This window comes from Trichoderma citrinoviride, assembly GCF_003025115.1.
Source record: "Trichoderma citrinoviride strain TUCIM 6016 unplaced genomic scaffold BBK36scaffold_6, whole genome shotgun sequence".
In the NCBI taxonomy this organism is placed as follows: domain Eukaryota; kingdom Fungi; phylum Ascomycota; class Sordariomycetes; order Hypocreales; family Hypocreaceae; genus Trichoderma; species Trichoderma citrinoviride.
Window position 1 is genome coordinate 1,193,967 of NW_020194714.1, and position 23,407 is coordinate 1,217,373.

Below are 23,407 nucleotides of genomic sequence, written 5' to 3' on the forward strand. Positions count from 1 at the left end.
ACGAACATGATAAGCTGACGGCAGACATGTCGAAGGAAGATACCCTCGCGTGCTGCAAGCACCTGGTGGAGGGATATTTTCCGCCTGGTCGAGATTGGTCCAGACGACTACAAAGGCTGCTTCAACGCCTGCGTTGACAAAGTGCTTCACCACGGGAATCCTCAAAGGCAAATTGTTGTGAGGATTCGTCCACCAAGTTTCCCTCGCATTGATCGCGAACTAGGTCACAATGGACTGTCGATATTAGCATTGTAATCGCATTAACCTTGTATGATTTCATCGGTTCGTGCAATTCTGCAACTTGCGGATTCCTAGTCATGCTATATCAATGACACGGTTTGGCCAAACCGCACAGGCGCAGACAAACTCGACTTACATACACTTGGCTACCATCTAGAAGAGAAGTCCCTGACTGGTAGAGCCCATGCTCTCCTAGTCAGCGCGAGGGATTATCCTTGGACTATGCTGACTTGTGCTTCAATTCACGGATGCCTCAACGTGGCACTGCTGTAGATGGTAGATCTCCTGTTCATGTGTGTCTCGTCAGGTCAGCCATTTCGAAAGTAATAGCGGTACTGGGCTTCCAACCTCACATATAACGAAAGCATTGCTACAAAGACCTCGGGCAACTGGGTCTCATGTGCTGTTTTCACTGAACAAGGTCCAGAATCCTAGAGCGGCCACAGTTGGCCAGGTTGATATATAAATAACTATATCTTGAACCAGAATGACTGAGAATATCGTCAGCACAACCCCCAGCGTGAAACAACTGGCCTTTTGAGCCAAACGGCTGCCGCCTTTACCGAGATGGCACGATATTACCAACTTTTCTTGAGGAGACAGGTTCGTCAATAGTCACATCAGAGTCCACTGAGACATGTTGAAGCATGAACTCCGAGGCGATGGAACTCAATAAGTCTCCAGTTACCTCGGAAAGTTGTCAGATCCTCGGCAGTCTCCCATCAACCCCATCGAATCCCTTACACACCGGCTCTGACCGATCATCTCCCCAGCACGCCTGCAAATAGAATCCCCAGATGCCCCTTATCCATATTCAGGAATTTCCTGTCATCGTCGTCCTGACATGCCCATTCGGATCGAGTTAGGCCAATTTCGACCAGGTTAAGGAAAAAAGCGTCATTCAAATACCCAGCGACTTTTAGCCAAAAGGGCAGGAGACTCGGTACCATATACCAACAACCGGCGAATTGTTTGAGCCCTGTTTACCCATATTGCGGCCTCTTAAATCCTTCCTTCTATAGGCTTCCTCTGCACTCAGGAAGCTTCCTATCCAATCGCCTTGCAAAATCGGGCCTATCAAGTCTGCCGCTCCTTGACAGTTGGAAGTGGATAGCGGCTATGTCTTTGCTAGATTGCTAGGAGAAGCATCGAGCCGGGCGTAAAGAAGGCTGCATCGTAGATGTTGTTTCGAACAAGGTCTGGGCATATTCCTCAATTGGACATCAGATGTATGTGTATTTAGGCAATTCTCATGGTAGGGCTGCGTACAAGCGTTACATTGAACATTTACGACCATAATTACCAATATTGGCTGCTAATATATGCAGCTGACGTGCAGCTTTCCATACATGTGACTGCGGCGATGTATCAATCCTCGGCCCATCACGATGTCTTCCAGGGATCAGTATAAAGTTGATCATGGAAAGTCGGAGAAATAGGCCACAGCTGGTCAGAAGGCAATCTAGGTAGGTGTTTCTAAAAATACCTCTGCTCAGTAATCCCCATCTTAAATCGCCGCTTGGACAACTAGACGAGATCCAGCTTCCGTTCAGAGTTAATGCTTCGTCTAAACTCGCCGCATATTAATCCGCTACTGTGCTTCCAGCATCTGACTTGGCGGACAGAAGACAAAATAATATTTTTACGTTCAACTTTGGATCTTAATGTCATACCGTGTTGAAAGTAGTGAAATATGTCTGAAATTCTGACTTGATGAACAGCTGAGGTACCTACTCATAGTATGTTGCGGCTATCATTCAGGAGACCTGCTTCAAACAACACTCAACGAGTCTCTGCAACCAAAGTAATGCTCTGCTCACGAAGGAACAAAGCTATTTGATCCTAGACCTTAAACAACATAAGCTTACTGTAACCTTCCTCTTCAAGATAAAATTCCCCGGCAGCAACAAGTGAGACTCGTCCGCCAAGCTGTCGGTGCAACTCCCCATCCGCGGCATCTAACGATGTGACTCCATCCATATGCACTATACTACACATCATATACATCCAATAGGCACTTGTGTATGTGTGTATATATATATATATATATATATATATATCAGCTGCCCTCGTTCATCAGCCATCGCTCTCAGCAACACACCAACATCTCCTCCACACCAAACAACCTCCAGTCAACCAAACCGCCCAAACAACAACTGCCCACCATGCACTTCACCACCGCCATCTTCACCACCCTCGCCCTGGCCCTCACCGCGACCGCCGACCAGCGAATCTGCTTCCCCATCCCCGGCCAGCCCGCCACCGTGCCCCAGGACATCCTCGACCTCGACACCCAGACCAAGCTCGACTGGGCCGCCGACCTCTGCAAGCAGTTCACCTACCCCGTCGACGGCCTGCAGACCGTTTTGACGCCCCTCGAGGAGGGGATCCAGGGCTCTGACGGCAAGATCTACGGCCTGCAGGTGGTAAGTCAAACCACCTACCTACCTACCTACATCTCACCAAGTTATTTTTCGCATACATACAATGTAGCGAGGGCAAATGCTTACTTTGGGGAATAAACCTAGTCCCTTCAATACATTCGCACAGAGGACCAGTGCAACGTAAGTTCCCATACACACTTCTCTGCAAGACAAAAAAGCCGAAAGAAATGCCATATCCTAACATGATGAGGACTAGGTGGATGCCAACGATTTGGTCGGACCCGATGCTTGCCCCGGCGGTGGCCTCCTGACGCTCAGCACTCCTTTCGAGCAATGGACATACCTCACTGCCCTGAACTAAAGTTTTGACACCCTCCGCTCAGAGGCAACGTCCACGGGCATCACTCAGCTCCTCATGGCCACGTTGAAAGGAAAGCTGGTTATGTTTGGTCCAGTCAGATACAAACAAGTAAAGCAATTCGACTACATATTGTGCAATTACAGCATTCCCTCTCGTCATCTATCCTGCATGTGAACCTCTTTACACACTTAGACAAAGCCATATACGCGTAGCAGTCGGCTTTTTTGGCCACACGACGACGCATATCAGACTTATACTTGTCACTTATACTGCCTGTGAATTTACTTCATTACAAGGCATTTCCCATTCAACAGCTCTTCATATAAATAGTTAAAAAAAGAGCCAATCGTTCAGGAAGAAAACTGCGATCCATTGTGGCGCCAAGCAAAAGCATCAGGTACTTATATGCCATAGCGCTGATCCTAGTCAATCAGAAGAACAATCCGATATGGTGTAGTGGCTAACATCGCTCGCTCTCATTCAACGAGCGCCGAGCAGCCCTGGGTTCGATTCCCAGTATCGGAGTGGAAAGCACCCTTCATTTTTTGCTTTGTTTTGCAACAACCACTTATCAAAAGTTCCTCAGTATCGAAACTTCATCATTTTCCTTCTTTTTTTACCCTCTCTATACCAACCCCACCCCAAACGCCTTCATTATTGGATCATCAACCTCCTTTGATGATATGGGGTTGCATACAATACATTACATGTTTCTGCCATCGTCACTTTCAAGCGCACTCTACCGATGGCTACATGTAGTGAACGTTGGCCTCGCGCGGAGCAGGTTATCAACCACTTCATGTCGCCACGAGACAACGAGTCAAGCACATCCCCATCTGCTTAATCTCAACATCCGATATGGTGTAGTGGCTAACATCGCTCGCTCTCAACTTCAGTTGAAGATCCGAGCAGCCCTGGGTTCGATTCCCAGTATCGGAGAACTTTGCGGTTTATCTTTTTGTCCCTTTTCGCCAGTGTTCTTCGTTTTGCCCATAGACGCGGGATTATCAATACAGTTTTTTGTCTTGCTTCGACCTACTACGGTTACAACATGTCACAGGAGCACACACAGGAGTGGGATAAATCTTCTATCATTCTTCAAGAGTGAAAAAGTAAAAACTTTACCCCCACAAGCAAGCTGTCAGGTATCCCAGAGGATGGCTGCTTGTCCTGGCCCAAATCCAAGCCTGCCGCTTTCCTCCTCCACGGCCCGTACGGCCTGCTGTTCCGCTTGATTTTGATGCAGATGAAGCATCCGTTCTCGATTAAGTGAGAAGAGAAGGAAACGGGCTGAAAGGAAACGAAATAAAACGAAACTCTTTAATACACACAAAGGCAATCCTTTTATCGTTGAATCAACAAAAACCTCTCATGAACTCGTTAGAAATGAACAAAATAGTGTAAGCGGCGAATGAGTAAGCATTTGCATCATGTTTGTGCAACAATCCTTGTGTGGTTCGCAATCTTTAGTTTTCAAACCCCTGGTAGTCGAGGTTGCTCCAATCTATCTGGTTGAAGATGTCGGGCTGTGTGGTTTGGGAGAAGCCGAGGTTGGCACTTGGCATATCGGTGAAGAGGGACTGGAAAACATCCGTCTTGTCTACCGTCGCCGGGAACAGCTGAAAGTCGGCGCCGTCGGCGGTGTACGACTCGTCAAAACCTTCGTCGACCTCACGCAGCGAGGTCGGAGTGTACAGTACGGCATTCTGTTGAGCATTGGGGGAGAACTGGGGCTCGCCCATGACAGGAACGGTCTGGCATGGCTCATGCTGGACATGGTAGACCGGCATCTGCTGAGGCATCATCTTGGTGTACACCTGTTCAGGAGTGGGGAGCTGGGCGGGAATCTGAACATGAGCGGCGTAGATGTCCTCGTCATTGATGATGAAGGTGGAACCGTTCTGGTAGGGAGGGTACTGCTCGTACGAGGACGTTGCAGAGGCGGGGGAAAGGTTCTCGAGACCCAAGTCCATGGCGTCAATGGTGTTGGGCTGCGCGCCGTAAGTTGCGAGCCAATCGTCATCAGCCGGGTACACGGGGAAGTCGGTGGACATGACCTGGTCCTGGGGAGGCGTGGGCACGCTGTAGCTGGGCGTGGTGGAAGGCGTAGACACGTTGCCGAGAGGAGGAGTCTGCTGGGCAATGGAGCCGTTCTGGCTGGGGGCCTTCTTGCCGTTGGTCTTGGTGCGGATATAGGTCCAGCCGTGAGCCTTCTCCATGTGCTGCTTGCAATTCGACTCACGCTTCGACTTGTACGGGCAAGGCTTGAAGAGGCATTCGTACATGGCAGGGGCGTCCGAGTGCTTGTCGTTGATGTGGCGGTCCATTTCCTTCTCGGTGGGCCAGCCGTAGTCGTGATACTTGCAAGTGGGAATAGGGCACTTCCAGGGACGAGAGTGAGTCTTCTCGTGCTTGGTGAGGTCGCAGGGGCGCTTGAACTCCTTGGTGCAGCCGGGCTCGCGGCACTTCTTGGGCGCCAGCTCCTCGGGCGTGGCATTCTTCTTCCGGCGGGCCATGGACCGCATGATCTCCTCCTCGTCCTCACGCTGCTCGCTCAGGGAGCGCTTGAGTGGCGTAGGGGATTCGGTCATGTCGACAATCTTTCCGGTGGCCATTGAGTAGGCAGTGCCGTCCTTCTTGACGCGGACGAGCTCGGCAGGACGGCCGTTCTCGGCGACGCCGCCGTAGAGGCGAACCTCGTCAGATCTTGACGGGGCGTTAGTAGGAGTCTCGACGTCTACGAGAGGAATGAAGCGTGGTAGTACGTACGGGTCAATGTCCATATCGTCGGCAAGGCTTCCCTTTTCCTTGATGGCGGCCAGTTGCTTGCCGTACTGGTAGATTTGCTCCTTCAGGTCGATAAAGTATCCGTTAGTGTAAGGCCGGTCGCCGGGGCGAATTTGTTCGCGGTCGGTGAGATATTCGACTGTCGCTTGAATGCATCGGACGGACGTGAGGCAGAAATCAAGGTATAAGGCGGCGGACTTGGCCTTTTCCTTTTGACGTAACATCCGATAAGCATCACCCCAAACACCATCATCGGTCAGAAGTCGACTTACCGGTGCCATGAAAATCAGGGTCTTCTCGAGATCTCGCAAGCAGATGATCTCCTTGGATCGAATGCGCCGAGGAACATCCAGGACGATGGGCTGGAACTCCTTCAACGTGGGCTTCTCCAGCAGAGGGCGGAGAGTGTGTTCGCGGATGCGGTTGACCGCACGGTGGCTGAGGCTGGGAAGCATCGCGGTGGTGCTCGAGGCGGCCGACCTTGTCAGGGCGGAGGCCTGGGGCTTCTTTGTGGAGTCGGCGGCACCAGACTTGTCGTTTGTCGAGACGACTGAGCTGCCAATGCCGCTGTCAGAGGCGTGGTTTCTGGTGCGTCGAACGGAGCGAGGGCGCAGGACCCTTCGCTCAGGCTCTTGTTTGTTCATGGCGGGATCGACGACGGGAGGTTCGAGGAAGCCGCGAGGGACAGGCAAGCTGGTGTCGCGAAGCGGCTTCGGCCGAGGGCTCTTGTCGGAGAGCGAGGCTTTGGAGAGGGCCTCGTCGATATCGTTCAGAGTCATGGCAATACGACGACGGCTTGCGTCAACGACATCATCAAAAGCCGATTGAGACCTCGTGAGAGTAGGAGGGACGAAGTCGTTGACCGCGGATGAAGCGCTGGGAGATGTAGGAGAGTGAAAGGTGGCACCCTTGCGGAGGGTCATGGTAGTCTTAAGAGACAGGCCATGTTCGCAGTCGGTTCCGGGACGAGTCACCGGTGTCCTTCTGCGGGGGTTTGAGAAAGACATGGCGGCTGAGATCTGTGTTCTTTTCCTTCCGTGAGTGGGGAAGATGTAAGAGATATGGCCACACGAGTCCTAACAGTGTAGCAGCAAGCGGTTAGCTTCCTGGTCGATAGAAGAGATGTTGCAGTGAGGCTCTTTGGAGGGGGGTCGACAGGCGTGTGAGTCACAAGCCCGAGATAGACGTGGGCTATGCAGTCACCGAAAAGGAAACGGCAGAACTCAAGACGCTGAGGCCAGCAGGGAAGAGGACAGGACAGATATATGAATAAATAGAACGGTAACCCGTACCAATTAGCTGACTCAATGGGGTCGGGCGGTCGAACCAGTGGCGGCTCTCGAGGGCAAAGCGGACAGTGCCCAGACGATCAATCTCGGACAGGAGCGACCACCACTTATGCTATCGCGATGGACGACGACGAGGAGGAGGGTGGCAGGGCAAGCAGACGCTACACGAACGATGCTGATGCCGGAGGAGGATCCGTCTCGAGATGAAATCTGACGAAGAAGAGAGATCGCGAGGAGGCGGAGAGATGCGAGAAAAAACGCCTTGACAAAGACGGGGCGTAAATTGGATATATGAACGCAAGGACTCGGCACCGACGGGGGTGGCAGACGAGAGCCAGACGAGGAACTGAGACACTCGAGGGAGTGGAATAAAGAAGCGGAGAGCCGGGGGGCGTGTGCAGAGCAGGAAAGCAGTATGTATCGTACGAAGTACCTGTCTGTGCTGTGGAGGAGCGAGGAAGACAAGGACGACAACGACAAACGCGACGATGCTGCGTATCTGTACTTTCGTACCACTCGAGAGGCCGCTGGACGAGGAAGAGGCAACGGATCGAGGTCGACGAGGAGGAAGACGAACGACGAAGAGTGAAAGCGAAGCGTGATTGATTAGAAACCAGGCCGCTCAGCCCACCGCAGGCTGCTGCCTGATCCGGCGGCCCGTTTGGGCATAGCGCGGGGGTGGGCTGAGGCGTAAGCGCTGCGGAGGAGGAGCATCCCTGCCGGGCAAGTCGCGGACGATAGCGAGAGCCGCAAGAGTACCTGCAGCACTAACAGCCAACCAGCCACAGCACTTTAGCACGGCGCCGTCGCAGCACCAGCGACCCGACCAGCGCGCACCGTTGGAGCACTGGAGGTCTTGCGCCGGGGGGCCAGACAGCGCCTCTCAGTGCACCATGAGTCGCTGCGGGCGGCCGGTTGGGGGCCGGCACACGCGCTGGCGACGCCCCCAAGCAAGGGAGCCGGCAGCGCGCGCCAGATCCGCGTGGTAGTCGCGCAGGTCTCGCCGCTATCGCCAGCAACAACGTGTCCACACTGTTTCCGTGTATTCCGGCTCGGAAATCAGCAGCGCAGCAGGTGCGACCTTTGACCCGTCCGGCCTGGCAGCCCCGGCTTCTTCTCGAGGGCCCGCGACTCCAAGTTGGGCTTTGCAACTCCGCCGTTTGTACGATGAAGTCACCGCATTTCATGCTGCGCGCAGAGGGTACTTTTTGCTACTCGTACGTGGAATTTCACGTCAATTTACCGTGACAAAGGAGATGGAAGACGGTGGTGGACTGGCGCTATTACGTGAACTATCATTCGCTTCTCTTGGGATTAGTAACCCGAACGCCTCCATTGACCATCCATTCTGTCGGCGACTTCTCAATGACACGAAAAAGAGACAGAATAGTCTTCACCCGCGCCGGAATCGAGCACCCACTCTCCCTCTCTCTCTCTCTCTCCAGGTCAAGATGACGGCAACAAGGAGCAGCAAACCCCCGAAAAATGCCACCTCGTGTGACGGTTGGTGACGTGCCGGACAGTGCCAAAAGCCCAGAAAGCCCAGAAGCCCAGGAGCCCATCGTGGAGCCTCGCGCAGGCGCATGGATCTCTTCTCCATCCCGTTGGCTGTGGCTTGCTGCCCCGACCCGCAAAAAGAGGCCAACAATGCCCTGCTTTCGACTGCTTCCCCTGGTCTCCGTTCTTGGGGTTTGTGTTTGCTCTTTTGCGCTTTTTCCCTCTTCGTCTCCATCTCCCTTGCATCTGCGCCACTGGGGGAGAGAGGGATCAGTAATTCCAGGGCTAGTTCACGAAGTCCCCCCCCCCCCCCCTGCCACAGAGCTGCAACTGAGCCACCGCTGGATCGATGCGAGTGAGAACTATTACGGAGTACGGCAATGATGATAACACGGGCTGCATCAACGCAACGCAAGAGAGATGGAAGAGAACATCCGAGAGGGCGCCACCCGTGAGCTTTTTGCCCTCATTCTCCTGCTACATCGTCTCTTGTTGGCGGCACGAGAGCGACAGCACAGCAATGCGCCGCATTAGCAGGACGCAGGTATTCTCACGCGCATGCAGCACGGAGTCGATAGTACTTGAATCGCATGTAATTACTGTACGCCCCATGCTCGGAACTGCACTGCCAACCCCGTGCGAGTAAGACTACAAAGGACAGCAGCAGTAGCAGCAATGTAACGAAATTATCGACTGCGAAGGCATTGATGGACATGCCCAAGCCCATCTCATTCTCGTCCAACCCACCATGCCGCTTTAGGCAATCACCGAAAGTGGCCCTAGAACTTGAAGCACTTGGACACTCAAACCTGCAAAGCTTCGCCCATCTGTCCAGCCCGTCTCCCATCTCCTCGATCCACCCATCCGAGCAACTTTGTTCCCTTGTACTTGCTACCCCCGCCCGTCTGTGTTGCAGTTCTCTCGGTGGCCGCTTTCGACTCTCTTTCGGGGTGGCTACAGGTTGGTTGTGCCGGCTGTTGATGCGGCCGGCTTGTCTCGTCTGCAGTTCTGGTCTGGGGTTTCGGGCAACCTGATTCGCTGATTGTCCTCGCCATCAAGGCCATCCGGGTTCGATGGCGTCGAGGACTTGCTTCATCTGCTAATCATGTAGGACTCTTGGCAGATAAGACAGTTCACAGAGAGCGGAGGACAAGCATCTCCTCCTCTTCCTGCTGCTGTGTTCTGCTGGGCAGTAATGCATGCATGTCCATGTAGGTAGTAAGTCGCATGGACGCCCTCCATTCACTCATTCACGCTTCTTGGGCTCGCGTAGATGCGGCTCTGTCTGTATGCGCGAGATGCTGCATGCTACGGTGCTCCTACTGGTAGGACACGGCGATGCAAGGACTTAGGACTGTGAGACTAGTATCTCGCACCCTCCAAGTTCTCTCCCCTCCCCTGTCGTCTTCCAAGACGTGACAATGTTGTGTGCTGTGCTGTCTTTGATGCATGTCAAATCCGGCCAATGCCACTTTGCTCTCCCCTCCCCTCTCGATCCACACATAGGGCTGGACGACAAAAGGGTTGAGAGATGCAGCTCTGCCGGCTTGAAACTTCTTGACTCATTCATTCCCTGCCTGCCGACTTGACGCAGATCGACTGGTCTCAGGCAATGTGACCAGCGGTGCATATTATCCGTAGCCCAGATACAGTAGTACATACGTGCTCCGTATCGTTCCCGTCCTGTAGCATCACGGCATCAGGAAGCCCAGAAGTTCGGCTTTTTTAGGCACTGCCCGTCGTCCTTGTCACTGCAGCCCTGCCATGCTCGATGCCGAAAGAGCTCCAGTCAGACTGTATGGACCTTTGCCAACGTCGGCACATCACCGCCCATGCATACAAGCCCAACCACAGGAGATGCGACAAACAGGCCAATGAACCCCAAGTTCCCCCGATCCCCGACTTCTGCACTCTCTTCTCAAAACGGTACTGCAAAGATACTTCTCCCACCGGCCAAGGGCACACATGATCTCTCAGCGCTCTATCGATCCTTCTCTCTCACAGCCAATCACAAGGCCTCATATCGAGCAGCCTGCCAAGGCACCCAAATTCTCAACCCTCGTAACCCCCATCTTTTTCGTAACCCGGGATGACATACCCGTCCATCCATCCGTCGAGAACCCTTGGCACATGTCAAAAAGCCCAGCAAATGGGCCCCCTTTCTACTGCGTACCACAACCCAAAAAAAGACAATGGGGGTGCAGAGGAAAGGGTCCCTTTTTCCTCCTTTCCCACAAGAAAGCGGGGGAGAGAGAACTTGGGTCGAAATGCGGCTGCCTTGAACCAAGCCAAGCGTTTTCGCCAGGGGGGGAGCGCGGCTCATCGTCAGTAAAAGAAAATTGAGGCTCTGCTGCAAAAACAAAAGTACGAGATGTGTTCTGCTCTTGTGGCCACGTTTGATACCATCCTGGACGATTCTTGGGCTTGCGTCGGCTGGTGATGTAATCCTTCACCCCCTGGTTCCTGATCTTAGCCGAGAGGATGCATCTGACGAAGTCTGGCGCGCAGCCGCTTGCGCGTTTCCCCCTCCGTTTCGTATCCATGGATCGTAATCAATCGTAGCTACTGCTTTCCCCTTTGTACGACTCCATTTTCCTGAGGCAGCCGAATTCTTGAAGAATACCTAGTAGTAACAGACGAAGCGGGCATCTCAAGTCCTCAGGCAGACGAAATCCTGGAAATAGCAACAAAACAAACGACCATCTCGGAAATTTACACGCCCAAAACACACACACACCCTTGAACTGCACGCAAGGCAACGAAATTATTTCCAGGCAGCTTCGAAAAAACTCACATTGACGGTTTCAAGATCTTTAGTTCAAGGGAACTCTTGAAGTGAACCAGAAACTTATCCGCTATTGATTTTTTTTTTCCCCTACACGATGTGTTTTAGGGACTGGAGGTGAAAGCTGACAACGTCGTGATGTTCGCTTGTCTGCGCATCATCTGGGCTAACCTACACGTACCTCCTACCTTACCCTTGACTGTCTGTCGTGATGCAGCAGCGGCAGCTCAAGGCCCTCATTTCCTCTGCCGTAGAATTGTTCAAAAAGAAGGCAAGATAATTTTCAACTCATTCATCATGACTTTACTGTCATCACTTGGCCGAGTGTTCAATTCGCCCAAATAACCAAGTGTTTGGCGGACAGGCTCTTCCTGAATGCTCAACCCACCAAAAAGTGCTGCAAGACGTTCAATCCAAGTATATGCACCCAACCGATGGTTCCAGTCATCGACTGTCCCCATCGCCATTCAACTCCATGTTCACAAACATCTCCACTCCATTCAAGTGCTGTTACAAAGCCGTTCAACTCGAGCATCTCCCATCATGTCTCCCACCCTCAACCCATCGTAGATATAACTAACCACAGTCCATCGTAGAATCCAAAGGCCATCCCATCATCCATCCCCCCATCCCAAAAATATCCAAACTCCTCCAAAGAAACCCCCCCCTTTTCCAAATCCCACACTTCCCCCCCCAAATGTCCCCATCCAACCGGCCTCGACGACGGTCATTCACCCGCCAGCCCCTGGTGCGCCGTCTCCGAACCTTTGTCCGGAGCCTGTCCATCACCATGCCCAGCAACAAGCCCACATCCCGGGATACCCATACCTCCTCCTCTGCGTCTACTTCATCTTCAACCTCAACTTTGGTTGAAGTAGAGTCAAGTCCAGACTCGGCCTTATCCCTAGAAACAGCCTCCATCTCCTCCAACCCAAGTGACACCTCCTTCTCCTCCTCCTCCTCCTCTGCATGGATCACCGATGACGAGCCCATCGAGCCAAACCCAGTAGATGAGTACATGACCAATGCCTTTACCCAGCAAACCCTCCCCTCCCAACTCCAATCCACCTCCATATCCTCCTCCTCCTCCTCCTCCTCCTCATCATCATCATCCACAGCCCACCCATACGACACCTACACCCCCCTAACCAGCACCTCCCTCCACCCACCCCAAGCAAACCCCCACGAAATCGCCTCCAAACGCACCCAATTCTTCCTCCACCTCCGCGCCTTCTACCAAGGCCTCCTCCCCGACAACCCCTTCCACGAGCTCCGCGCCATCTCCTCCGCCCTCTTCGGCGCCATCCTGCCCCCCGACATCTACCTCATCTCATCCCCTCCCTTCCCGCCCACCACCTCCACCCGCGGCAGCATCCGCCTGCACTTCGTCCGCGCCGCCCTCAGCATGCCCCCCTCCGCACCGCTCTCCCAGATCGAAGGCTTCATCGGCCGGAACCCGTCCGTCGTGAGCCACTGCTGCTTCAACACCCAGCCCTTCTCCGACGTAGTCTTCAAGCCGCAACAACACCATGCTCACCAGATTTATGTGGCGCGGGGTGCTGCGCTGGAGTGCAATGGGCGGTTGTTAAGGGCGTTGAAGGAGATTGCTTGGGAGGATGAGAGCGCGGATTGGGTGGTTGGTCTCGCGAGGAGGGAGGATGGGAGGAGGCTTTCTGCGCTGTGTAAGGTGAAAGGGAAGAGTATCTTGCCGAGTGTGCGTGAGAGGATGTTGAGGGTGGAGGAGAGGGGGGAGAGGCCTCTTCAGGATGAGCAGTGGCATAGGCAGGCTGTTAAGGAGATGAGAAGGGAGCGCCCCAATAGTTTGCTTCGGAACGTTGTTCTGCCTCAAGATTTGGCGGAGGAAGAAGATGTGGTGTTGAGTAAGGAGTCTTTATAGAGGATGGGCATATAGGGGTGTATTTCTCACTACAAATCCCAGAACGAGGGCTGATTTAGCTTATATTGCATTGTAACTGTCAAATGAGAAGCTCAAATCAACGCCATTCAAGCAGAGCAAATCTCCATCACACATGAGCCCACCCATTCTCAACCAAGACCTGCATCTCGTTGATCAAGCAAAACTCCCCCGGCTCGCGATTCCCACTCTTCTCCTTCTCCCACCGTCGCACCCTCGATCTCACCGTCCACCCGTCAAACGTCCACGTCGTCCACCTCCTGATCCGATTCTCCCACAGCCCGGTGAAGATGTCCCATCCAGACACCCAGGACCTACCTGGCGGATGCGTCGCGGCGTAGGCCGGATAATTGTATCCCACCCTCACCCTCGGGTTGAGATACACGCCCTTGGACTTGGACAGCGGGTTGTCCGCGTGGATGAGGCAGCATTCGGAGCCCTCGAGGTGGTGCGCGGCGAGAGAATCCGGCACGGCGCGGAAACGCAGCTGCGTCGACGAGACAAAGGGGTCGGCCGGCATGACAACTAGTAGCAGACAGAAAGCACAAGCATTAGCTTCACACACCCTGAACACATCTTCCCAATAAGACCTCCCAGTGAAGGACTCCAAGGACCAACCTATGCCATTCCAGCAGCTGGTGACGGGCACCGCGTCCATATGGTTCACCAGCGCATTTCTCGAGTCCCTCGCCCCAAAGTACGGCCACGTCTGCATCGCGTGCGCCTTTCCCTCACTGTCGCGCAGCGCAAAGGTGTCGTAGTACAGTGGCGGCTTCGAAAAGTCTAGAGAGCACGCCGCGGCATAGTTCCCGCCGTTGGTGTCCATCAACGTCAACACGTCGTCGATCTGTCCACAATTATTCAAGCCACGTTAGCCCTTCGGTCTCCAATTCCCCCCAGCCATCAACTTCTTCGTCGAAGCAAAACAAGAAAAACGATTGATTGGCTTGTGCTCGTACCGTAAACACCACGTCGTTCAGAAACAGCACCTTGTCAAACGTAACTCCCTTCTTGCTCAGCTCGACTAAATCCCGTATCGTCCTGTTCCTCAGCCTCGCAAGGTAAGGGATCCTTCTCAGTTCCCTCTTGCCCCTCGCCGTATCGATCCACCCCTCCCCTCGCTCCTCGGCCGGCTTGTTGATCTCGTCCTTGTGCGTCGTGTCCGATACCTCGACCCGCCTCGGCACGTTCCTCTTCTCGAGCTCCGCGTCCAGCTCCCGCAGCGCCTGCTTGCTGTCGTCCCAGCTGCCGCTCTCGAATATGCTCACAAAGACATTGTCCGCGCCAAACGTCTCCGTCAGCTGAACCACCGCATCGTTCCAGTAGTCCTTGAGCACCTGCGCGTTGTTCCAGTGCATGCTCGCAATGTAGATCCTCTCGCGCGGCCTCGCCGCCCCGCTGCCTCGGCGCAGGAGGTGCTGCCGGTCTCCCTCGACGATCTTATGGTGGATTCGGAGGACATCGAGGAGGTTGATCAAGAAGAAAAGGAAGAGCACCACTCTCGTCGTTCGCCAGCGAATGATTCGACGGAGGTACAGCCGGTTCGCTGCCGATAGCAGCATCGTTGTGTTAGAGATAAAACGAGTGAATGACAAGTAAAGGCACGAGATCAGATGCTCGCTAATGTCATGAAATAATGCTTCGTATGCCAGCCCATCGCGCCAGTCTACAGGCGCGACGCGGCAATTGCTGTCTGAGCTCGTGTGTAGCTCGACAAGCTCCCCTTGACAATGGAGAGCGCAAGTTGAATGATGCTTGCTGAGCTCCGGTCAACACGCATAGCTTCAATGGGGGCTTACGTAACAAAAGGGGAAGACAGAAGTAAACAAACAAGACATCCACGTCGTCAGAAGCCGACATCTTTTGATTCGAGTCCTGTGTACGAAAGCAAATCTATATTCATAGGGGAACAAACAGCTTGATTATTCTGCATTGAAGCGCCAAAAAAACGCGCCTAGGTTTCATATTTTACCAACTCCATATGCTCCTCCTGACCTCCCCTTTTATTGTACACATGCAAGCAAATCTCCTCGATCAACAAGCCCCTTGATCTGTCGTCTTCTACGACAACAGTTGGCAACACATTTCATCGGCCATCATCAGTGGGCACGAGTCTGCCACCTCCCACCCTGCATCGGCCCCTTCTTCAGCATCATGGCCACCCTTTCGGGAGCTGTCATCGTCTACTTGGCAAAGTGAAGATCATATCCAAGCCACTTTCTCCTGAGAACCTCCTCAACAGACAGTCCGGGGTAGCCATATGTCAAAGGCAGGAAGAAGTACCAGCTCGCCGCGGCGGCAGCAAGAATCACGAAGCAAGCGATCCAGGCGCCAGCCATACTCTTGCCAGCGAATCGCTCACGAGCTGTGATGTGTCTCTGAGGACCGGTAGCTTTGGGGTTTTTGGATCGAGAAGGCTCCTCGTCCGCCGGGTCCGTGTTGAAGATGAACTCGACGAGGGAGCCCGTGACCAAGCAGGACGCCAGATGGGCAGGTAAGTAGTGGTGCAGGAAGAGCTGACGGCCCATGAGGAAGAATGGGAAGTAGTGCGTGGCCCAAGCAAGGAAGAAGAAGCCGGTAGAGTTGTACAGCCGGGAACGGGTGCCTTGAAACACGTTAGAACGCACCGAGACTGGTGCAGGTGAAGAGACCATGAGAGGGGATTACTTACGATGATCCAGGGCATCGATGCCTCGGCGCAGCGAGACTTGATCAGCTCCGATGATGCCGGCAAAGACAGCCAACAGACTGCTGGCGAGCCACCAGCCAATGGGGTTGCCCACAAAGTAGATTTGCTGGCGCGTGTCATTCTGCGTCCAGAAGCTCACTCCGCGGAGAAGGAATGGCCAGTGGTAGGGCTGGCTGGCGTAGGGGTGGCTGCTGGTCAGCTTGTTGTTGTGGTAGAACATGGACCTCTGCAGCTCAAACCACTTGCGGAGGAACGGCAGCGACTTGACCTTGCGCTGCTCCTTGTGGCGGCGAGCGTCGTCTTCAGGGAGCGAAGGGATATCCTCGGCAATCCAAACGTTGGAGCTGGGCGTGATCTGCTTGTTGCCGTTGATCTCCTGCTGCCTGTAGGCCCACTCAGGAAGAGGGGTGGTGTGAGTCCACATGGCCACCTTGCTGGGGAAATGAATGAGCTTGAAGTGGCTGGCAACGGTCTTGAAGTCCTGGCCGGTCTTGCCTCCCTCGATCCGGATCTCGAACAGAGTGTCGTTTTGGCGATCGCCGAATGCTTCTTCGGGGCTCACACAGGTGAACTCCTGGTTGGTAGGGTAGTAGGGCGAGGCGACATCGTGAGAGAGCAGGATCTTGTCCGTGACAATGTGTCGAAGTCGAACCAAGTCCTGGTTCTTAACGTTACGGCCGAGCTTCTGGTCATTATCGGCAGGGAGAATCTGCCAGTAGTTGTTCGTATCGTTGTGGGGGTAGCCGGTGACCTGCTGGCCTTGACTGGAGATGCGGCCGTCGTCATATCGCAGAGGGTAGGTGTCGGGGTGGCTGTGAAGGTACGCCTTGGTCTCCTTGTGCCTGATGGTGATGGTGTCGTAGTACTGGATGTCGACGGCGCTTGCCAGCATGACGTTGTCGCTCAGGGTCTCCTGGAACTCGGGAGTCATGAAGTCGTCGCCGGGACCGGATCGGGTCAGGACGGCAAAGTGCACCTGGAACCAGAAGAGGTAGAAGAGGAAGGGCAGGACGATGAGACCGACGGCGCGGGCTGCAAAGTGCTTTCCAAACTGCGGCATGCTGATGGCTCCATAGCGACGCTTGATATCCAAAAGATCCCACAGATCGATGACGACGGCAGAGCCAATGGTGACAAAGGCAAAGAGACCGACGTACTTGGTCGAGATGTCGCAAGACAGCGCAAAGCCAGTCAGGATGAGCCACTTCCACCACTTCCGGCTAAAGGGCTCGTGCCGCAGCTTGTAGAACTTGATGTAGAACAAGAGACTGCAGGCCATGGCGAGCACCAGGGTAGCGTCGAGCAGGATGAGGCGTGTCTGGCCAATGTGCGCATTGTCCAAGAGGATCAGGCCGGTCGCGACAAGGCAAGCAGGCACACTATAGCCAGACTCCCACATGATCAGGTATGTGACCGACACAGTCAATGCGCCAAGGAAGGCGGGCAAGGCTCGGAACGCGACGTAGGGCACCTTGTTGGCCACGTAGGAATCGCCAATGTTGTCGAAGTGGAAGTGGCCGTCGTATCCAACCAGCCAGCCAACGAAGGCGAAGAGCAGCTTGGCGAAAGGGGGGTGGACATCGAAGAAGTACGTTCGCTGGAGGTAGTAGGAGGCAAACTATCGGAAATTGGAGAGTCAGCCTGATGCCATTGAACAGTTGCAGCTGGACAGCATGTGCAAAGTCGTACCTTTCCGAAGTGCACCTCGTCAAAGACAACCTCGTCGGGGTGGCTGATGCCCCAGAATCGAGTGACGAAGCCGAGGATCGTCACCAGCGTCAGGGCAAGCTTGTGCTCGAGCTCGCCTCTCTGGATGTTCTGGCGCGACGACAGAGCCGCCTTGGAGAGCTTGTCGAGCTCGACCTCGGGGACGAACGCCGACTCGGCAGGCGGCTGCTTGGACGCAACATTCCGCTGTCGCAGGCTGCCCTGCGGCGTTGGACTTCGAGCCATGGCTCTGGTAGGCTTCGCAGAGAAGAAGAACAGTCAGCAATGTGCGAAGCTCTGCGGTTCGCGATCGGAGGCGACGCTGGATTGGACCTTGGAGACGTTGAAGGCTGAGACCTGCGCAACTTGTCTGCAAGGCCGCGGTTCAACGGCACAAGAACTTACAAGAATGGGGAAAAGACTGCCTCTGCAATGGTTCGGGGCGAGAATCAAAGGAGAAGGAAAAGGAAAGGGGATAAAGGAGAGAATAGAATGGAATGGAAGAGCAGGAAAGGAAAAAGAAGAGCCTCGCGATGGCGAACTGGCGATGGTCGAGCCTCTCCGTGAAGTTCAAGGTTGGATTGGAGCTGAGGCGAACGTGTCTTTACCTTGGGTGTTTCCGGAGCCACTAAAAAGGCGGCAGGGGTTCAGCCACGCCACAGGCAATACGTAACTGTGGCCTCGCCTCGTCCGGACCCGGCAGTTGCTTCGATATTTCGAGTCATGGAAACTTTGATTGCTTTGCTCGTCTGTAAACATGAACCGAATCCAATGTCATCATTGAATTGATTACTGGCTACATACAAAATCAAAGAAGACATGTATGGTGAATCAATGTGTACCTGAAAAATATTCACACAATGGCCCTCACATGCCAGCTAAGTTGTCTCGAACCCCTACTACTACCAGGTACGACGCCCTACTCCATTTTTGGCAACAATTGCTTGTACTAGTATATGACGCGTAAAGGGGAGCTTCGAATGTTGGCCATTGAATTGAACAGTTCGTAAAGTGGCCAGCTCAGATTATCTATGACAGGCCTCCGTATTTCTAGTACTCATAAGAAGCTGACATTACACTCGTAGCGGGACATATAAGTGAAACAAGATGCCCCCTTGTCATTTTCAGGTATACTGTTGGCTCAAGCTTCCACTCTGTGTGCTTGGTGCTGGATCCCGTCATTGAAGTTCATCGTTTGATTCATCTCCAGGGCTGCATCTTAAGTAAGCGCCGGTCTCTGGGCCGTCAAAACCCGCCTCTCTCCAGTCCCAAGGCGGGGGAAGCTTCCGGCCTTCGGAGGGGGAGGCACCCAGCCCAAGCCTTTTACTAGGTAGCCCCGGCCCAAGCTCACCAAGACAAGCTTTACCACTTAAGATAATAAACCGCATCCAGACACAAACACTAGCTTCAACCTTTCGACTCTTGGAACCATCCAATTCAACTCCCAACGACCTGTAAAGTAGGTTCATCTTTCCATGTCGTTGCCAATCACTCGCAGCCTGGCCCGGCCTCTCGCCAGAAGAAGCCTCGCTGCTGCTGCTGTTGCTGCTGCAAGACCCAAGTTTACACCCCTCACAGCTTTTGCCAGATCGAAATCTACAATGGCCGACCAGACCATCGTCTACACCAAGGACGCCCCCTTCCGTGAGTTCATCCCCCGTATCTATGTTCATACCAATCATCGATCCCACACTGACAATGGGACAAAACTCAGCCCTGGGCCCTTATGTAAGTCCCTCACCATCACACCACCTACTACTACAAATGCCAAGGGTTGAACAATCTCTCAGCTGACAATTCTCCATCCCCAGTCTCAAGCCATCAAGACCCCCACGGCCATCTACTGCTCGGGCCAGATCCCCCTCACCGCCGAGGGCACGCTGATTGACGGCACCATTGCCGAAAAGACGCGCCTGTGCTGCGAGAACCTCGACGCCGTCCTCAAGCAGGCCGGCTCTTCCCTCTCCAAGGTCGTCAAGACGACCATTTTCATCTCCGACATGGCCCACTTTGCTGTAAGTCGACATTCCTGGACTTTCTACTAAAAGAATTGCCATCTCATCATTCTTCCCTTGATAGGAAATGAACGGAGAGTACGAAAAGTTCTTCTCCCACAAGCCCGCCCGAAGCTGTGTTGCCGTCAAGACGCTGCCCAAGAACGTCGATGTCGAGATTGAGGCCATTGCCCTGCCTTAAACGGCTCTTGCATGAATTGCTGTAAAAGTTTACATGTATACATATTCTTACACGCTAAGACAATCCAATGAGTTAAATACACTTGCGTCGGTTCCAAGATCTTGACATGTAGCATGCTGGCAGTGTCGCCATAACCAGCTACCCATACGAGGACAACGCGTTGTATAAATCCCCACCAATATCTCACGACCATCAGCTCTAAGCGTTCCAAATGACCACGCGTCCATCAACACCGCTCGCTAGAGTATTTGTTAGTAATTGATACGCAAAAGACGAGCTGGGACTGTGTACTTACAGCTAAACTTGGTGACTCTGCCACCAGAAGCCTCGTACGGCCTGATGGTGGCAATCGTGTTCTGGTGAACCGTCTTCAGCTGCGTGTCGTCCTTGACCTTTCCCTTGAGGTCCATCTGTCTGAACATGTTCAAGGCAGACTCCTCGCGCTGCTCGCCGTGGCCGGCGCTGCCCTTGGACTCGACAGTTCCCACAAGCTGCCAGCCTCCTTCGCCCCCCTGGAAGCGGAAAGCCTCGCAATCGTAGCCAGCGGCAATGATCTCGTCTTCGGCCTTCCAGATCAAGCTCTTGAAGGGCAGAAGCTGGGTTGGGACACTCAACACAGCCTTGGGGGGCTGCTCCGGACCGCTAGGGTAGACGACCGTGATGCTGCTGTCGTGAGCGGCAAATGCAAGGGCATTTCCACTCGGAGAAAACGACACAGAGTGAACCCAGCCAGCAGAGTTGTTCATGTACTCTCCGCAGACAGTGTTGAAGGGCAATCGCTCGCCCCAGACACCAGGCTCCGGGCGCTCGTCGACACCCTTGACAAAGGCCGAGAAGACTCGGGCGTGAGCGTCGGTGGAGCCTGCCGCGAGGAGCACAGAGTTGGGGTGCCATGCAACGCTGGTGATGGTGCTGCGAATCGGCTTCTTCAAGTGCTTCGAAACCCACCAGTCGTTTTCCTCCTCAAAGTAGCACACGGCAATGACGCGATCGCCGGAGCCGACGGCGAACTTGGTCTCGGAAGGCGACCATCGGACGAACGTGGCGGCGCGGCTGATTCGGAGCAGCACCAGCGTGGGCTTGTATCCGGTAGGAGAGGGCTCCCAGACCAGCGCATTTCGGTCTGTCGTAGCGTCAGCATTCAGGAGTCTTAAGGAGGCTTATAGGAGACACGGCCGAGGCGCACCCTGAGAGCAAGACACAATGCGACCGCTGTTGGGAGCAATGTCAACGCTGGTGACCGTCTTGTCGTGGCCCTTGAGGACGTCCTTGAGCTTGAATGCACTTCCAGCCTTGCCGTAGAGCTCGACGGTCGAGTCGCGAGCAACAGCGAGGGTTGCGTGGTCGGCCGAGAAGGAGTGGTCGGCAATGGGGTTGTGGAACAGGTGGTGGACTTCGGGAGCGGCCATGATGGGCGAGGGGCGATAGGAGGAGCTCTCTACTATCGCTGGTGAAGAGGTAGAAGCCGGCGGCGGTCGGTGGAAGAGGAAGCTGATTCAATCGTATGGCAGAGTGGAAGAGGTCGGAGTCGCACCTTGGCCGCGAGATGGCGGGGTGACGTTGCTGCTTCGGGTACGTACCTGGAGCCCCTGGCCGTAAGCGGGTGGCAGCCAAAGGCGAGGTACCGGGTACAGCGAGCACCTGCAAGCTTGGGCCACCTGAGCCGTTGCTCGCAAGACCAGAGTCGGCCTGGAGCCAAAAAAATCCACGTTCAATCCATCCATCACCATACAACAGACCATCAAATTCACGCCCTGCCTTCGGACCGACGACGAACCACACGACCTTTGCCCTGTGTCTGCTTCAGAAAAAAGAGAATTCAAACAGAGTCATCTTTGAATCGCTTATACCTGTCCAAGCAACACAATGGCGTCGGCTGCTCCTCCTCGCGGTCTCGCGCCAAACGCCTCTCTGCCCGCCAAAGTGCAGCCAATCCCTCCTAATCAGACGTGAGTTGTTGCTAACTGTCTAGAATTCTCCTTGCTGCTCATCTAACACTCGTCTAGTATCTACATCACAAACCTTCCCTCAGCCAAGATACAGAAGCAAGACTTGCGGACGGCGCTCTACATGCTCTTCTCGACGTTCGGACCCGTTCTCGACATCGTCGCCCTCAAGACGATGGAAATGCGCGGCCAGGCACACATTGTGTTTCGCGATATCCAGGCGGCGACGCAGGCAATGCGGTCAATGGACGGGCAGACCTTCTTGGGTCGTCCGATGGTACGTTCCTCGAACCCCCAGATGGCCATACTGCTGGCACGAGGATTAACCCGCCCTAGAAAATCCAGTACGCCAAGTCTAAATCGCACTTCGTGGCCAAGCTCGACGGCACATTCAAGATTCCCACGACGGGAGCCGGTGCCGCCACCGTGGAGCAGACTGAGCTGCAGCAGAGCATCTTCAACGCACCCCCGCCCGGAACGGCCCCCGAAAAGCCTGCGGCACCGGCGGGCAACCAGCCTGCAAAGAACCCTGAAGCAGACGAGAACCGCGGTCAGAAACGAACTCGCGACGAGGAGGAGGAGGAGAGCGATGAGGATGTGGCCATGGAGGAGGACAGCGATGATGAATGAGTACGCTCTCCCAGGACGAGGCTATCCCCGATGAAGGATGAGGTTCTATCCGTCTATACCGCGCCATCATTGGGTGGCCATTTCCTTGGGTACCCAGAGGCCGACGCAGCCTCCTACGAGGCCGCACCAGATCATGAGATAATTCTCCCGTGAGCAGTTGAAGCTGGAGATGGCGTCTCCCAGCAGACACGGGTGAAGAAAGAATGAGGGGACCCCGGTGATGGGGTGATGCTACAGGCAAGCTGTTAGTGCGGCCGGACCGACACTGGACCTTTGGATACCATAATTAACTTGTGCAAATAGCAATGGAAACTCACGTCTGCTGAGATACCTCCGATGCCTCCTACTCCACGACGGAGCCCATCTTTATAGCTGTCAGGAACTAGGCGACGGAAGACGGTGTCGATGTTGAAAGCAGGCTCTTCGGCGGGGAGATCGTGGAGGCTGAACCACAGACACGGCACTCTGTAGGTGGGGTGTAGATGGACCTCGTACGCTACATAGCCGAATCCCGGCGTCTCTTTTCGCTGTATGAGTTTCTAGCAAATATGTAAGAAACGCGCACAAGGGGTAACTGTAGCATAGTTGACGAGCTAGCATACCGCATCAGCCTCTTCGGCATCCATCATGTCATCGTCGCCCTGAAGAAAACGGCTGTCTGTATTGTCTGAGATGGAAAACCCGCCCAAGTCGAGTGATATGTCGTCAGGATCCACCGTCTCCTCCAACGGACGGATTATCTGGATATATGTCGTGTATCCGCTTGAGGTTGAATATGTGAGATCCAGCGAAGTGCAGACTCTGAGCTTCCACTTTTTCCTCATGGGGCCGAGAGTTGCTCTGCAGTATTGGCTGTCGAAGTGATGGCATATTTCCGAGAACTCTTCCGGGCTGAGAAAGGGAAATTCTTTGATGTCCATGATGCTACGGGCTGATCTGAGCCAAGACTCTCGTGTCCAGGGTGTCGTCTTTAGCTGTGTC

General features: G+C 54.2%; 9 protein-coding genes and 2 non-coding genes across 11 annotated transcripts; 6 read left to right on the forward strand and 5 right to left on the reverse strand.

The window, feature by feature from the left end:
* Positions 1-2,405: 2,405 nt before the first annotated feature.
* Positions 2,406-2,985, forward strand: BBK36DRAFT_4157 (hypothetical protein; the record flags this gene model as incomplete). Its single annotated transcript, XM_024898063.1, has 3 exons — positions 2,406-2,666; positions 2,769-2,804; positions 2,881-2,985. The coding sequence occupies 3 exons, from the start codon at positions 2,406-2,408 to the stop codon at positions 2,983-2,985; spliced, it is 402 nt and encodes a 133-aa protein (XP_024750335.1).
* A 442-nt stretch (positions 2,986-3,427) lies between these two features.
* BBK36DRAFT_t85 lies at positions 3,428-3,510 on the forward strand. Its single transcript has one exon. It is a non-coding gene; the product is annotated as a tRNA-Glu (tRNA).
* Positions 3,511-3,837: 327 nt separating this feature from the next.
* On the forward strand, positions 3,838-3,924 carry BBK36DRAFT_t86. The gene has a single exon. It is a non-coding gene; the product is annotated as a tRNA-Glu (tRNA).
* A 527-nt stretch (positions 3,925-4,451) lies between these two features.
* Positions 4,452-6,779, reverse strand: BBK36DRAFT_1118190 (transcription factor; the record flags this gene model as incomplete). Its single annotated transcript, XM_024890448.1, has 3 exons — positions 4,452-5,691; positions 5,755-5,981; positions 6,045-6,779. The coding sequence occupies 3 exons, from the start codon at positions 6,777-6,779 to the stop codon at positions 4,452-4,454; spliced, it is 2,202 nt and encodes a 733-aa protein (XP_024750336.1).
* A 5,354-nt stretch (positions 6,780-12,133) lies between these two features.
* BBK36DRAFT_1118019 (hypothetical protein) lies at positions 12,134-13,240 on the forward strand (the record flags this gene model as incomplete). Its single annotated transcript, XM_024890425.1, has 1 exon — positions 12,134-13,240. One exon carries the CDS (start codon positions 12,134-12,136, stop codon positions 13,238-13,240), a length of 1,107 nt encoding a protein of 368 aa, XP_024750337.1.
* A 125-nt stretch (positions 13,241-13,365) lies between these two features.
* Positions 13,366-14,987, reverse strand: BBK36DRAFT_1135234 (glycosyltransferase family 69 protein; the record flags this gene model as incomplete). Its single annotated transcript, XM_024892567.1, has 3 exons — positions 14,218-14,987; positions 13,877-14,105; positions 13,366-13,783 (listed from the first exon to the last, which is right to left on the reverse strand). The coding sequence occupies exons 1-3, from the start codon at positions 14,614-14,616 to the stop codon at positions 13,368-13,370; spliced, it is 1,044 nt and encodes a 347-aa protein (XP_024750338.1). The 5' UTR covers positions 14,617-14,987.
* Positions 14,988-15,207: 220 nt separating this feature from the next.
* On the reverse strand, positions 15,208-18,342 carry BBK36DRAFT_1135235 (glycosyltransferase family 39 protein). The gene is given in 7 exon segments (XM_024892568.1): positions 15,208-15,315; positions 15,327-15,863; positions 15,930-17,565; positions 17,637-17,906; positions 17,919-17,922; positions 17,991-17,994; positions 18,062-18,342. 3 exon segments carry the CDS (start codon positions 17,898-17,900, stop codon positions 15,442-15,444), a joined length of 2,322 nt encoding a protein of 773 aa, XP_024750339.1. The 5' UTR covers positions 17,901-17,906; positions 17,919-17,922; positions 17,991-17,994; positions 18,062-18,342; the 3' UTR covers positions 15,208-15,315; positions 15,327-15,441.
* A 913-nt stretch (positions 18,343-19,255) lies between these two features.
* On the forward strand, positions 19,256-19,850 carry BBK36DRAFT_160802 (mitochondrial matrix factor; the record flags this gene model as incomplete). Its single annotated transcript, XM_024897707.1, has 4 exons — positions 19,256-19,298; positions 19,369-19,382; positions 19,466-19,669; positions 19,734-19,850. 4 exons carry the CDS (start codon positions 19,256-19,258, stop codon positions 19,848-19,850), a joined length of 378 nt encoding a protein of 125 aa, XP_024750340.1.
* A 198-nt stretch (positions 19,851-20,048) lies between these two features.
* Positions 20,049-21,259, reverse strand: BBK36DRAFT_1199212 (actin-related protein 2/3 complex, subunit 1; the record flags this gene model as incomplete). Its single annotated transcript, XM_024897082.1, has 3 exons — positions 20,049-20,089; positions 20,146-20,973; positions 21,037-21,259. 3 exons carry the CDS (start codon positions 21,257-21,259, stop codon positions 20,049-20,051), a joined length of 1,092 nt encoding a protein of 363 aa, XP_024750341.1.
* A 457-nt stretch (positions 21,260-21,716) lies between these two features.
* On the forward strand, positions 21,717-22,426 carry BBK36DRAFT_4164 (RNA-binding domain-containing protein; the record flags this gene model as incomplete). Its single annotated transcript, XM_024898065.1, has 3 exons — positions 21,717-21,799; positions 21,857-22,073; positions 22,133-22,426. The coding sequence occupies 3 exons, from the start codon at positions 21,717-21,719 to the stop codon at positions 22,424-22,426; spliced, it is 594 nt and encodes a 197-aa protein (XP_024750342.1).
* A 66-nt stretch (positions 22,427-22,492) lies between these two features.
* Positions 22,493-23,346, reverse strand: BBK36DRAFT_1168537 (hypothetical protein; the record flags this gene model as incomplete). The annotated part of the gene is made up of 3 exons (XM_024895194.1): positions 22,493-22,657; positions 22,774-22,965; positions 23,029-23,346. 3 exons carry the CDS (start codon positions 23,344-23,346, stop codon positions 22,493-22,495), a joined length of 675 nt encoding a protein of 224 aa, XP_024750343.1.
* Positions 23,347-23,407: the final 61 nt, after the last annotated feature.

Coding starts and splice junctions, on each gene's coding strand:
- BBK36DRAFT_1135235 (XM_024892568.1), bottom strand. CDS start 17,900: ATGGCTCGAAGTCCAACGCCGCAGGGCAGCCTGCGACAGCGGAATGTT. Junction 17,566..17,636: donor ACGAGGTGCACTTCGGAAAG/GTACGACTTTGC, acceptor AATTTCCGATAG/TTTGCCTCCTACTACCTCCA. Junction 15,864..15,929: donor CATCGATGCCCTGGATCATC/GTAAGTAATCCC, acceptor ACGTGTTTCAAG/GCACCCGTTCCCGGCTGTAC.